The sequence below is a fragment of the Guyanagaster necrorhizus genome (assembly GCF_019112545.1).
Source record: "Guyanagaster necrorhizus MCA 3950 unplaced genomic scaffold BT62scaffold_41, whole genome shotgun sequence".
Classification (NCBI taxonomy): domain Eukaryota; kingdom Fungi; phylum Basidiomycota; class Agaricomycetes; order Agaricales; family Physalacriaceae; genus Guyanagaster; species Guyanagaster necrorhizus.
The window spans coordinates 210,368-223,883 of record NW_025064920.1 but is presented as its reverse complement, the minus strand read 5'-3'; the positions used below and the strand labels follow the sequence as shown (position 1 = coordinate 223,883).

At 46.8% G+C, this 13,516-nt stretch overlaps 5 protein-coding genes across 5 annotated transcripts; 1 reads left to right on the top strand and 4 right to left on the bottom strand.

The window, feature by feature from the left end:
- Positions 1-574: 574 nt before the first annotated feature.
- Positions 575-1,156, bottom strand: BT62DRAFT_956272 (uncharacterized protein; the record flags this gene model as incomplete). Its single annotated transcript, XM_043188367.1, has 6 exons — positions 1,061-1,156; positions 967-1,009; positions 903-914; positions 743-831; positions 668-690; positions 575-612 (listed from the first exon to the last, which is right to left on the bottom strand). Coding segments are annotated over exons 1-6 (222 nt in total), but the record flags the coding sequence as incomplete, so codon positions are not given.
- A 3,759-nt stretch (positions 1,157-4,915) lies between these two features.
- Positions 4,916-6,179, bottom strand: BT62DRAFT_1011968 (uncharacterized protein; the record flags this gene model as incomplete). Its single annotated transcript, XM_043177847.1, has 5 exons — positions 4,916-5,002; positions 5,123-5,148; positions 5,373-5,448; positions 5,875-6,065; positions 6,125-6,179. 5 exons carry the CDS (start codon positions 6,177-6,179, stop codon positions 4,916-4,918), a joined length of 435 nt encoding a protein of 144 aa, XP_043034659.1.
- Positions 6,180-6,976: 797 nt separating this feature from the next.
- On the bottom strand, positions 6,977-7,906 carry BT62DRAFT_923562 (uncharacterized protein; the record flags this gene model as incomplete). The annotated part of the gene is made up of 5 exons (XM_043184528.1): positions 6,977-7,025; positions 7,263-7,325; positions 7,375-7,444; positions 7,567-7,674; positions 7,726-7,906. The coding sequence occupies 5 exons, from the start codon at positions 7,904-7,906 to the stop codon at positions 6,977-6,979; spliced, it is 471 nt and encodes a 156-aa protein (XP_043034658.1).
- A 451-nt stretch (positions 7,907-8,357) lies between these two features.
- Positions 8,358-9,159, bottom strand: BT62DRAFT_937400 (uncharacterized protein). The gene is made up of 3 exons (XM_043187317.1): positions 8,734-9,159; positions 8,568-8,681; positions 8,358-8,506 (listed from the first exon to the last, which is right to left on the bottom strand). Exon 1 carries the CDS (start codon positions 9,055-9,057, stop codon positions 8,824-8,826), a length of 234 nt encoding a protein of 77 aa, XP_043034657.1. The 5' UTR covers positions 9,058-9,159; the 3' UTR covers positions 8,358-8,506; positions 8,568-8,681; positions 8,734-8,823.
- On the top strand, positions 9,087-12,304 carry BT62DRAFT_997358 (uncharacterized protein; the record flags this gene model as incomplete). Its single annotated transcript, XM_043190646.1, has 5 exons — positions 9,087-9,216; positions 9,277-9,902; positions 9,954-10,237; positions 10,287-11,730; positions 12,065-12,304. The coding sequence occupies exons 2-5, from the start codon at positions 9,534-9,536 to the stop codon at positions 12,302-12,304; spliced, it is 2,337 nt and encodes a 778-aa protein (XP_043034656.1). The 5' UTR covers positions 9,087-9,216; positions 9,277-9,533.
- Positions 12,305-13,516: the final 1,212 nt, after the last annotated feature.

Here is a 13,516-nt window from a genome sequence, read left to right as displayed (position 1 = left end):
AGTCGGCAAAACATACACAGCGTAAATTATGTTGCAGCCCGGTTATCATAGCACTTCCGAGGTCGATCATGTCGGTGTTATCAACATGAGACTGTCAGAACCTTGATTCGTATGACCGCTTCCAATGTTTGACTCTTCGGTGGTCATTAGCGCTCAAGTTGGATAACGATGCTCATGAATAGGATAGCCTTGTCAATGGATTAAAGCAACATGATATCATGAGTATCAACTGCAGTAACTCGTCCGAGTTTTAAGGGGGCATTCCGGGTCCTAGGTTACAATTTATCGGGCATGTGGTGTGTTGTCTGGCATCGAGCAGCTGGTGGAATGTTAACACCACTAACAATCACTAAATCCGATCAGCTCGTTTGGTGTCGATCAGGCACAGAGGCAACTCTAACAATAAGTTGTTATGCGCAGAAGACATGCTAGTACATATGAGCGGGCCGTCCATGTCTATCAAGCAGTAATTTTTTTTGCGATTCGTCAACCACGGATGCCTGCTACCATGACAGAGTCAAGCTGGCATCTAAAATTCTGCCCAGCATTGAACATAAGTGCAGTCATGGGATTTCTGGCAGCAAGTGGGGCAGTAGGAATCGATGTAGGGGGCTGTGGGGAATGTTAGCAAGGAAGGATAGAGATCTTGAAGATTTTTAAGTCATACAGTACTGTTCAGGATAGCGACAGCTGAAATACATCATATAAGAAGTCGCTGCACACCAAGAAAAGACGGACTTACTATTGCCAACAGGTCCGCAGGCAAGTAGGCGGTTTGCACCTCGCAGGATGAAAAAGACTAAACTTGCAGGTGGATTCCTCGCATGGGATCTAGAAACGGGGCAGCGGGCTAAATATGAGAGGAATTCCATATGCGTGATACTAAGGCTACACTATCATACAATTTCTTCAGGCTAAGTCAACGGAGATCAGCAGAGTGGATACGTTAGCGCGTAGAGGACTTACAAGATTGACGGCATGGCCACATCGGACGTAGATATTCCTGACTCTATAAATCGAGTTGTTGGGAAAGTGGATACAGCATTAAGATATAGCTCACTGGCGACGGCGGCACATTGAAGAGGAGTACGAAGGAGAGGACAATTATATCAAGGTGATGTGGAAAAGTGAACGAGAAGATGAAGTATGCTAGTAGACCTTCCTGTTTATAAGCTGCCAATACCGGCGTGACCAAAGCTTTTACTGGGTGATTCCTCCTGGAACGAGGTTATCGGTAATCTATATTGCCGGCGGAGAGGTCACAGCAGAGAGCACTTGAACTATGAGAATATCACTGTTAAAAATCGCGCTACTTGCTTGACTGTGTTAGTAGTTGGTCATGAAGGACGTCCACCACTTGAAGTATCCACCGTTGTACAGATGAGCCGGTATTAACCATTGAGGCAAGCATAGTGAAGATTAGAACGTTGTGGGTCCAACAAAAACTGCTCGTGGCTGTGACTCCTGTTGCAAATAATAACGAGTTTTATCCATTTTCGGCCGTTATACCTTACAGACAATTGGTTGAAGGAACTTGAAAAAAAATGGTTGCGAAGCTTACAACCCTTTGCTGAGACATTAAAATCATGGTGAGAACAGAAGCATCGGTCTTATCTACAAACCGAACCTTGGAACTTGCAAAGCTGCGTACAGGGGTTTTGAGGTTACCAAAATAGTCATAAAGTTAAATGCCTGGTTTATGACGAGCGTCAAAGTGCAAAGGTCGGCAAGAATGACAGCCGAAGACCGATTGAGGGTTCGTTCCCCTGACGGAAGCCTGAAGCAGTCGCCCCTTCACCCAGGTGAAAAAAAGTTGAGGCTTTCGGGATACTGAGAGCATAAATTGAATGATGCGGAATAGCTGAGAACAGCCAAGGCAAGAGAAGATTGAGTAACCAAGATGCCTTGCGAGAGAATCCTTTAAGGTACAAGGAATCAGTATGTCCATACGGCTTCGGCCAACCGCAGAATCAAACTAATCAATTAGCCCACCACGGGAGCGCAAAGTACCATACATGTCCGTTACTCTACTCCACATTACACGCCAAAACACCAGGGGAACCCGGAAGGAAGAGCGGAGGGACCCGAACAAGAGGGAGAGAGGATCCTAAGGACCTGTATCTCCGCTATGTCTTAGTAGTTAGCTTGTTGCGATTAATCAAGTGCTGAAAACAAAAGAAAAAAAAAGCATATCCATCTTCGCTCGTGCTTCGGCCCCTGGCGTGCCGTCACGACGGAAAATACTACGCATGGTCCCGGTTGCAGAGTAGATCGTAGGCCACTTGAACACCGAAATATCCATCAAGAACTAGACTTCTTTTCGCCGGTGAGTGCCGTACTGATGGTGCCCGCTGAGAACATGGGAGCACGCAACGTTCGTGACGGGTACGTGAAAAGAAAGAAAGAACCCAAGAAAATTTCCATCGGGGACCTTAGGCTTGTGGCTTCTTCACAAGCGCTGTGAATATTCGATTCCGCAAGGTCCCGTTGAGTGTTATTTCTGGCTGTCGCATCACGGACGGTGATGTTGACCTGACAGAGCTGATAAAAGAGCTGAACAAAAGTTTCTGAAACAAAGATAAGACCGATAGAGTGAAGAGGAGCCTAGCTACCCTGAGTGCCGGGTAAGCCTTGTTCCGCTCCTCACGAAACTTCTTCGAGATTTTGACCCCCACGAAGGGGAAGCCTGATATTTGAGTAGTACCACTTGGCATACTGCGCAGACATACAACCTCCGATTCAAACCCCAGGTCCTTTTGAGCCCACTGTTTCCGAGTTAGAGCTCGATTCGGACCAAATCCGATTCGGAGTTTCTCGAACCTCATGCCAAGCTAGTGTTCAGACTCGGAGTATTTTTTTAGTGTCACCTGGCCCATTTTTCTCGGGCACTAGCAGCATTCCAGAGAAAATTTGGAGAGCCTCAGAGAGGACAAGTTTGGGTAGCCGCTGAGTACGAGTAGTAAGCAATTCCTGCAAGATACCAGTTCTGAGAAGTACATGTAAACTTCATAGCGCCGAGCTCGCCACAAGTAAAGAATGGTTTGTTAGGTTCAAACTTGAAAAAGCAGTTATGGAGGAGGAATTTTGAACCCACGGAAGCCGGGTGGGGATAACAAGCCGCCTTCTATCACGTGAATGTTCTCTCTTGGAATCACCCGGTCCGGGTCAGGACTAAGCTTGCTCTTCCCTCCTTCCAGTACTTGTTATTGCACAGCTATTGAGCAATTTTCACTTGAATCGCTTTCTGAATCAAGACAGAATAATTTTATTCTTGACCATCCTGCGTATTTATCCTGCTGGTGGCAGATCCGGCAATGTGCTTGCCCCAGGAGTTGATATCGTCTCGCATTTTCTCTTTCCTGGTCGTCGGCTGAGAAGTGGGCGTTTATAATGTGAGGTAAGCACAGTGCGCTACTCTTCCCTTCGCAGGGAGCGACGTACTTGAGGCTCTTGGATAATACAGGTATTACCTACCAGATTGAACATACTTTCAAAAACGCGAGCATCACTGATATTATAAAGATGGTCTAACAAAAGCAGCTTCTTCCCTGCAAAAGTCACCATTAGATGCATGACATCCAGATTCTTTACACTCACATCATATAAGAATTGCCATAATAAACACTCACAAGCATCTTATTATCAGAGACCGGAATGGTACTGTCGGTCATAGCATACCAGTGTGCTTCGATATGCACTTAAGAACCTGTAGCATGCAAACAGTCAAAAGCACCAAGTCCAAAATGTCTAGGACTTCTGAATGAGAATCAGATTTAACGAATTGTTGCGATGAACGTGTAGATAGTATTTCTAGCTCTTCAATTATCAGGAGTGTTCAAAAAGAGACAGCAAGCCCACTGCCAAGGTGTGAAGGAAGAGGAGAGTCAAGTGAATTGGTCACAATCATGTTTCGACAGGCCATTCTGATTGGAAGGTGAAATAAGGAGAAAGAAAGAGACGCTGAAACAGTTCTACTGTCGCGTGGAAGTGATGGTCCAAGATCACCTCGTGCGGCCTGATAGTCACCGTGGAGACGATCATGTGATCATTGTCGTTCTGTCTGTTCTTCCGGTTGTTCAATCTTTTATATTTGTTGGGATTTTGCTGGAAAGTTCTAGAAAGAGCAATCCGGCATCATGCCGAGAGTTGATGAGTAAGCTCGAGAGAAAGAGAAAGTTGTAGTAAATTCTAGATATAAGTCTGGAGAGTATAAATACAAGCTCTGTAGGAGCTGTAGAATAAGGAGTTCATACCTTCTGGCCTTACCAGCCTGGAGTCTACCCTGCGCATCACCGAGGATTTCCAACAATATTTAAAGTTGAAGTTCAGTTCGTTCTGCTATAATCCCACTTACGGCTATGGTTTTTTCCCTCAAATACACCTTCCCTTCACTAGAGTCACAAAAGTGTTAAAAATCACTGTTTCACAATGCAACCGGCATGAGAACAGCCGGAATTGAACCGTTCACCAAAGCGCCAATTAAGTACTGCTAGCCTTAAATGCTTGCACATGCACCATTCTCGCGTCGTCGGATAGTGTCAAGAGTTCCAAGGAAAGATGAGATGCGATGCCGACTTCGAGAGCCACCGTACGACAGCTACGACAGAGCGAATAAAACTCATAAGAGATACACTGGGAACGAGGTTCAAATTTATTAATAAGTTATGCGACATACATACGAAACTCTGAAAAGAAATAACGAAGGCCTTACAGCCCTTGAGAAGAGAGCAGGTAGTCCGCATTTTTACAGTTGTGAAGAAGAGGGGAAGCTGGCGACAAGATCAGGCATGGAGGACCTCATCTCTCAAGCTCGAGATTAAAATGGTGACTCCATCTCTGCGTCTGTTGGACTTGTACAGCTCAGTATGCAATTCAGGAAGTGACGTCTTTTAAAGAGACTATTCTAAAGCCGCCATTAGGTGGCGTCGTATTGACAGCCGTCCTCGTAGGCAGCCGCGTCATGGGGCAGTTGTGATCTTGCCGCTCGCATATGCTTGTACGTCTTTGGATGGGTCAGGTCCAATAAAGTTGAAGGCCACGGGGATGGGTGATGGCAAGATTGAGGGCTACAGTGAACGGGCCCTTGTCTTTACAATGCTCGGTGCTGTCCATGGCAGCATACAATTTCCAGGCCAGGGATGGGGTGGCCTGCTCACAAGAGTCACAACGGTATCGTTGCGAGATATGATGGCGATGAAGGAGAAGGCGCGTGGTAAAGAGTCCAGACTGAAGTTATGGTTTCTCCTTACTCCCATATCCTTCCACCTTTCCTTGTCGGGCAATCACTCTTAGTGAGCATCGGAAAATTGAATGTGCTGGCATTTCTTGACTGGTTTGATTTAGGTTCTTTTCTATTACTACTGTGCACTTACGCAGAAGTATAGTTTCTATGATTCCCTCAATGGCGGCTGCAAGCTCCCAGTCGCGAATAACGACAGCCCCGCTGCCCTAAACGGTTTCCACCAATGCGAATGAATCTTTTCGCGCATAGGGAGCCGTGAAGATAGTGGTTGTCGAATGGCTCATGTGATTGTCACCCGAGCACGTAGCTGGCTAGTAGACATGGCCAGGAGCTGTATATTTGTCTATTGAAAACCGCCAGCATCTCCCGTACTCTATTTTCTTTGCCTTGTTTCTTCTTCTCACAGCTGTTTTTGTTTTAGGATGGAAGCCACAAATCCCTCTTCCTGCATATAGGCCTCTATCTGCATTTATGCTCTCTGCCACCTACAAGCAGGGATGAGACTAAATGCTTTCGGATGAACATCTGGATGGGATCAGGGTTTCTGGATGATGTATGGTGCACTGAAAAGTATGTGATAATACCCTCTTTCATGTGGCCCAAATCTCACCGTAGTTTGGACTAAAGCTTACCCGTACCGATAAACACTCGTGCACCATGAGGATCGAAGGCCAGGTGGGTGCACCGCCTCGACTAAATACGCCCATGAATCTCGTAGTGAATGCAGGCGACAATATGGGATGGCGGAATGCTTCCACCCTTGCGGTCCGAACGTCGACAGTCAGAATAGGTGTGTCACATTTCTCTGCTCGGTAAGCATAACCTATGGAATCAATCCGACCTTTCAGATGCTTTGTCTCTATGACTCGAGAGCAACAAGACAAAGGTTCGCGCCAGAAAGGATGGCAGACAAGCGAGAGGTCGGGGCGCTCACCATTTCGACACAGAAACACTACAAGTTATACTAGATCTTCTCAAACATGGCTTCTCTGTACCGGCAGCCGCTGTATTACTGGACAAAAATAGATAGACACCACCTGTCTTGTTATGTATTTTGACAATGCTAAGTAAGGGCCCTTTGGCGCAATCGTAACTAAACTCATCAGTGATTTATGATCTCGGTTCAAATCCGAGAGGGTCCATCTTCTTCAATCCTACCATTTTCACGTGCAGGAAAACAAGATACACTTTGATTTTTTGATTCATTATATATACTAGCTCGATCATTTTTTATGAAGACGGGTCAATGGTCACGGAAAACGCAGTCTGGACTTCGTTCCGGAAACTTTCCGTACCTCTCTCGACAAATGCTCAGCGACTTTTCATCATGATAGGCCCATAGGAAGCATGTCAAATCATTGTAGATCCGTAGGAGAGTGGACAGTGTTTTCTGCCGCAGTGCGTATTTAATACGTAGAAGAGGGGTTGACAGCTTAGACTTCCAATGGCGGTCAGCCGAGGTCGATGTGCAGTATTTTGGGGCCACACATCAGACATGCCTAACTAAATATATGACCTTTAACGAAGATATTGATTGTCCTATCTCAGACCCAACACTTTCCCCAAAACTGCAAAAAAAAAAGCGAGAAACGGAGTCGGTACACTTGTGAGCATCGATCGAGCATGTCTTCAGAAGTGGTAACGGTCATCACTGCAGGAGCGCCGTTTTCTGTTTCGTTGAAAAGAATCCCTACCTGATGAATAAGACTCCCAAGCCAGTGTGATAGTCTGCTTCTATCCCTCATTTGGATGCCCACCGGACTTGGTGATCTTCGAGCGTTCGCTAAGTACGATGGAAAAAGAAATGCAGCAAAAAAAAAAGCCAGCTCATGTGTTTTTGGACCCATTGAAGCGCAAAATTTGCTGATCCACTGTCTTATAAATATCAGCGCTAGCCCAACCGCAGACATGCAGAAGCCACGAAGGCCGGCATTCAATGCGCCATGTGCTTTCACCAACTCTCCCCCCAGGAATCCAAACAAGCCTAAATGATAACGACTCCGCCGCCAGCTCCACGGACCAGGTCGTTCCCATTGTAAGAGCTGTTGTGCCAAAGAACCCAATGCCGCCACCGGTATCGTAACTGTAGTCGCACTCAGATAGATCCCTCAATAAAGTATAAAGAACCATACCCTCCTCCATGTATCCACACCACGACAGGGGATTCTACCAGAGAATCGAGGCTGCCCGGGAATGCACACGCTGAAAACAGATAAACAACCGCCACAACATCCAGTTGAACATGTCCATGACCGACTTCAAGAAGAGATAGTCTTCAGAGTTCGTAGCAAGAGGCTCTCTTTTGCCGACGGGAAAAGAATTACTGGAACCTTGGCCAGATCCAGCTTGAAGACATCTAGGTAGTCTTGCAATGGTGTCCTGTATGCTCTTAACATAGTTTGGCGTCTGGGGCACTTGCCGTTTCAAAGAGCCTGAACAGAGGTACTTTAAGAACAATGTTACATAGGAAACAAACTACGCACCGGTGGGGGGTGCCGCGAATCGCATCCAGAGGAATTGGCCGTTGTTGGATAGGCTGGGGTCCCATATTCTTCGACATTTAGCATATCCAAGGTCACTCACTGGAAACGAATGGGCCGCATAAAGCAGGGAGATCGTGGCGAGCTGGACAAAACTGAAGAACAGAGTTGGAGCCTGTATCATTGTTATCGATTGGAAACACAATTACGTGCTTTTCCCAAATTCTGAAGGCTTTTTCAGTAGTTGTCAGTACTTTCCGGGCCGCAGGGAGTCGTCGCCACTGATCTACCCAAATCAGAAATGCGGAAAAGACATCTCACCACTTTCAGTAATACTCAGCGTGTATCAGCGCGAATGGCCATGCTATACCAGGAGCTTCATCTACATGATCCTCGTGAACAGTAGTAGTAAAGATGTTCTGTGGTTTGCGAACCGAGACGCGAGTTTTCGGTCGATAATAAGATTTTCCGAGGTCAGTAGGACATGGAAAAATCCCGGCTAATGTGAAGGCATGATCGAGGCGCTATCAATCCAACGGACAAGTGGTTTTTGCAGAGTGTTCTGTCGATCCGCTCGCTTTTCTCCGCTGTCCGGTAGGGAGCCTGGAGTTCAAATAGTTCTTCCATCAGAACAGGGTTGATGCTGTCTATTCAAACGCAGGAAAAAAAAAATGAGAAGAAAATATCGAGTTTATTTCGATAGTATACACATCTCGCCCCTTCTTGGTTGGAGCTGATCCTCAATATACCGTGAACATGAATGGGTCTGGCAAAACAGAAGAGGCTGAAACAATTGCATTGGATGCATCGGCGCATATATGCGATAAAAGTGGGAACGAACGCACCGTAATTCATTTGAATGTCCAACATCGACGTCTCGGTTCTGCTTTCCATAACATCGTAAAGATCGCCGACATTCATTCGCTGAGAAGATTCTTCTGAAATTGAGGAATTAATGGCTTAAAGGGGTGCATCAGCAGGAAGAGGCGCACTACGTTTAAAATCTCCCACTTGAATCTCGTATCGAGGGACGCCGCTCTGAAAGACCTTATTTGAACTGCTCCATCGACGGCACTGGATGAAAGATATCTGTGATGCACTCTATTGACCATGGAAATGCACCATCAGTACTTGGAATGGCAGACTCCTCGGCAGTACACGTATCCTGGAGCTAGAGGTGAGCAGATAATTCCCAGATTCTATTAAGAAAATCGTGTCGATGAGGTCGTCCTGTGCACCAGTGGCAAAGGTAACATCGCGTCCGCTATGATGGTGGAAGGAAGCGAAGCGTCGGCATTTGCCGATATTGCTATGAACGATGTGATGGCGGTGCATTATTGGAGACGAGATCTGCTAGCACTGTCAAAGTGGAGGTTCTGGAAGATCCAGAGCGACAGAAGCTGTGGGCCCACGTTTCAGAATCAGGACATCGCTACTTGATGATGAAATCCCGCAAAGTTGATTCCAGATCTGATACCGTCTTAACGACATCAGGCCAGTTACATAAACCATAACAACGCACTTCAGCTCAACAAAAATTGGTTCGAATTTTAGGTCTCAGTGTCTGCGCCAGACGTTCCTCTGGTGGTCACCATCGTCGACGTGCTTCTATTCGCGTGGCTCTTTACAATCTCGTAATCCTGGGTCATTATCGTCTTTCGACTAGACGCACGGTCTCATGATGATTTTCATATCTATAAAGACCGGCGTCACCGATGTATTGCTGATAGTCATCTTTTAGGGGAAGAAATCACAACACTGCATAGGTCCCAATCTATACAAGACTTTCAAGTTTCTACCTAAGCATCACGATGACTCCGTCCCATTACTCTCCCCTCCGTTTCGTTCCCGCATCTTCCGCCGACTCGTTAGACGTTAGCCTCCTAGATAGCCATAAGAGCTCTAAACCTCAAACTCGCGTCTCTTATGGCCGTAGAAGAAGAATATCGATCGCTGTCATCATTCCGGGCATCCTTACTTTCGCTGCCACTGCCGGACTTGCATCCTCACTATTGGCATGGCTTCTATCCCGCCGCGTAAAATCCCACATACCCCGCGAAGATCCGTACTTTCTAGATGCTGTTGTTGCAATAGAGGGAACAAGAGCGCCTCAAAGGCTCGACGATGGTTCTTTGAAACTTGATACGACAATGTACGGTTTGGCTATATCATCTCTTTCTGTAAGTTTATTTCTTCGTTTATCCTGTCAAATAATAATAAACCTCCTTTAGGCCCAATTGGTAGCTCTCACCGTACCATTTCTTCTAGGTTTGCTTGGTTATCGCCTGGCCTCAATGTGGATCCTTGCGCAAGAAAAAGTGCACACAAGGTCTATGCCAACTGCAATCCAGTATGGACTGCTTGTCAAATTATGTGGATCGGCGAACCTTTGCAGCGCATACGAGACAGTGCAGTATCTCAAGCGTGGGCGTGAAAGAAGATCACAAGCTCCCCCTAGCTTGGTTTTCGCTTTGATTATCCTCATTCTAGCCATTGCTTTGAATCACCTTCTATCGTACGTTTACCAGGCCAAACAAAACGATGAAACACTGATGACCCTATAGTGCCGCAGACTTATGGCTTCACACTACCGCAAGTACCTTCGTCCACACCTCCATAACCGAAATTGCTGCAGAATGGATGCCCGCCGTGGGTACAAAGCTCAACCTCACTGCGTGTCCGGGTCCTACGGTATCTATACATCAAATGAGCTTGTCGACGGATGGTCAAAATTATAGCAACTGTGCGCACTTTGCTGTCGAATCCGCTTCAGCTCCTGTCAACCGATGGGGTGACGTGGGTATGATCACTGAAGGACTTGCTGTCGTGGGGAACAGTAGTTCCACATCAAGGACTGTCATGATCGACGACGTGGCAATCCTTGTGCCCAGCACCATGCCAGACAACGTCGACAACCTCACATTCAATTCTTTCGGGCTCGTCGCTCATTGCCAGCCCGTGGTCAACTGTTTACTTGATCCCATGCAGTACGATCCTGTCCCAATACTCTACTGTCCTTCTTTCAATCCTCCATACAACATTAGCAGCATCGTTGACGGCTCAGCAACTAGCCGCATTGATATGCTCAATTTGACAAACAACGCTTTGTCGCTAGATGGCGGTTACCCCCTTGATTCTGTCCTGAACCCATACGGAGCGCGCGTCATCTTCTATTGGTCTAACGATAACGATAATATCGCCTTTCCCGCAGACGATACACCTGGATGGTATCAGAGATCCCTGTTAGGATCATCGTATTCATATTGGTACATGAGTACATGCAATATGACTGCGTACAATGTTTCGCTTTCCTACAGTACTCTCAACGGAAGCAATCAATATGCATTTGTGGACGGACCCGTCGCATCCAACTTCAACACCACATCTGCTCTCTTTGCAGCTCTTGACTCCGCCTATCAAGAAAATCTGGTTGACTATCTACAAAGCACCCTCGAGACTTCCTTCACCCTTCCCACAGACACATTCAATACAGTTCTCTCACGAAATATGTCTTACGCCGCAATGGGCCTCGCGTCGCCTCTCCTTGAACGCGACGTGAGCGCCGGCGGCAATGCTATTCTCCTGAGGAGCGCCAGCAGGTATCCTTTGGCGCCTCTCTCAACCGTGCTAGCCATACTCTACACCTATGCCCTTCTTACCCTCGTAATAACCGCGTCCTCTGTCATGCTATCTTCCCGGGAGATCGTAGTCACAAAGGACAGCGGGGAGAAGCACAGAATCACAACCATTGAACTCGTTCAGCTTCGACTTGCTAACCCGCTGGCGAGTATTGCAGAACGATTCATAGATCCCGCACAGCCCGAACTGTTGTTGGAATCATCGGCTGTCGACATGTTCTACGAGCACCCACGGGCAGAGAAACTAGGAGTTGTAATGGTGGAAGATGAGGAACAGGATGCAGAGGGTATGATCAGGAGAAGGCGGGGCCTCAGAGTTGAGAGCGTCGAGCGGAAGTTGACGAGACTCTCAGGCTCAACCTCCACAGTAGTATCTATTCCAGAAACATTGTAAAGTGCATCCCCCGTTACTAAGTACGCCCTTCCGAGATACAATTTCGCTCGAGTGTGAGAAGGGTAGATGTACAGAGAATGGTAACGTCGCAAGCTTCGCAGGAGAACCTAATCCAAGAGAGGGCGCGAAGCATTTGTCAAATAGAATGCTTCCTAAATCTCAAAAGATTTCCTACCAAGCTGTCGACGTCGAGCTCCCTGACGTCGAAGCCCGAGCCGAGAACGATTGGTGCCGCCGCACCAGCACAAAGTCCACCCTTCTACGTTGGCCCCATCATCCCAGATGATTCTTCCGGCGGCGTCAACTCCAGCCTATCCAGATTCAACCTACTCTTCCTGTGGACCTGTCCTCGTCCACTATCCTGATGGCCTTCTCTGCTGGACGATGTGACGGCGATGCATTTTTGAAGGCGAGTCCTGTCAAGGTGAAGGCTCCGGAAGGCGAGGAGCGAGAAAAGGCTGTGGAGGCAAACACCCAGGAAAATGATCCACGAAGAAGGCGAAAGTTACTCGGTCTTGGGGAACGAAAGACGTTTCGGAGACATTTGTGATTTGTGTATATGTGCTTGCGGCTCGCGATGAGAATGACCAAGGGGAAGAATAGTGAGCAGAGAGGTAGCAGGACTATTAAATGATCTAGCAGCAGCATCTGTGTCTGACTGAGCCGACCCATCCCACCTTTGTCTGCGCATTGTTTAGAATTTGATCAGATTCCAGTCTCTCCTAGAAAGATGACTATTTAGGGAGGGGTGGATGGTAGTTATGTACCAGATTCACAAGCTGGATAAAAGAATGCAAAGTAGCAAGCATAAGCACAAGACTAAGGAAACTGTAACTATGAGATGTAAGATGTATGAAAGAGCTAAGAACAAAATGAAGTCCCTAATATCCCGATACCCAAGTCAAAAAAATCACTGGTCTCAAAATGAATATGAAGAACCCATCATCTCATCTAGGTAAGAGACCAGCAATTGTATAAAATGCATGGACAATTGGAAAACATGCACAGAGGATGAACCTAATTGACTGGCCAAAAACACCAGTAATGTTCTCCAGGCCAGTCCATAGCAGTGGTCCCAAGTTGAACTTGCACCCAACAATAAAGACAGTGCAAGACTTGGGAACTTCCTGAAAAGAGAGGAGGATACCCTGGCTATGCAAGATCTTTTCTATCCAGTAAGGGATATGGGAGGTGTGTAAACCATGCACTTAATGGACTGTGAGCATCTGCCCAAGTGTACTGTGACAGTGAAGAAGCTAGTCCACATCCATTTGGATAGCAGGTTGGGAGCACAAGCATGTTGGACAGGTATAATTCAGCCTGAACAGCTAACAGTACCAATCTTCTAGCTCATAAAAAGAGGAAATGTATTCCTATAGTGAGAGGATTGCTGGAATAAGGATCTCTAGTAAGATAATCTACTTTCTAACTACTTTTCTTGGTCTTATATATCTGCTCCAATGGCACTGCAGCTGCTTGAAGACTGGCCAGGATGGCAGTCAATGGTGCTGCCTGATCATGGAGTAGAAATTGGGCAAGATGAGGATCCACCAGGTCTTGGCTTTGTTCTCAAGGTAGGATGAGGTGAAGGCCACCTTGTTCATGTCTGTTCCAAGATAAGTGATATAGACTTTGAAGCACTGCTTGCAATTGATCAGAAACTGATTGATATCATCAGATGCACCCTTGAAGAGACAGGGTCTTCAGAGTAAGTTGGGCTTGCACTGGAGTACAGTGGTGTTCTCCAGTAACACCCCCATGG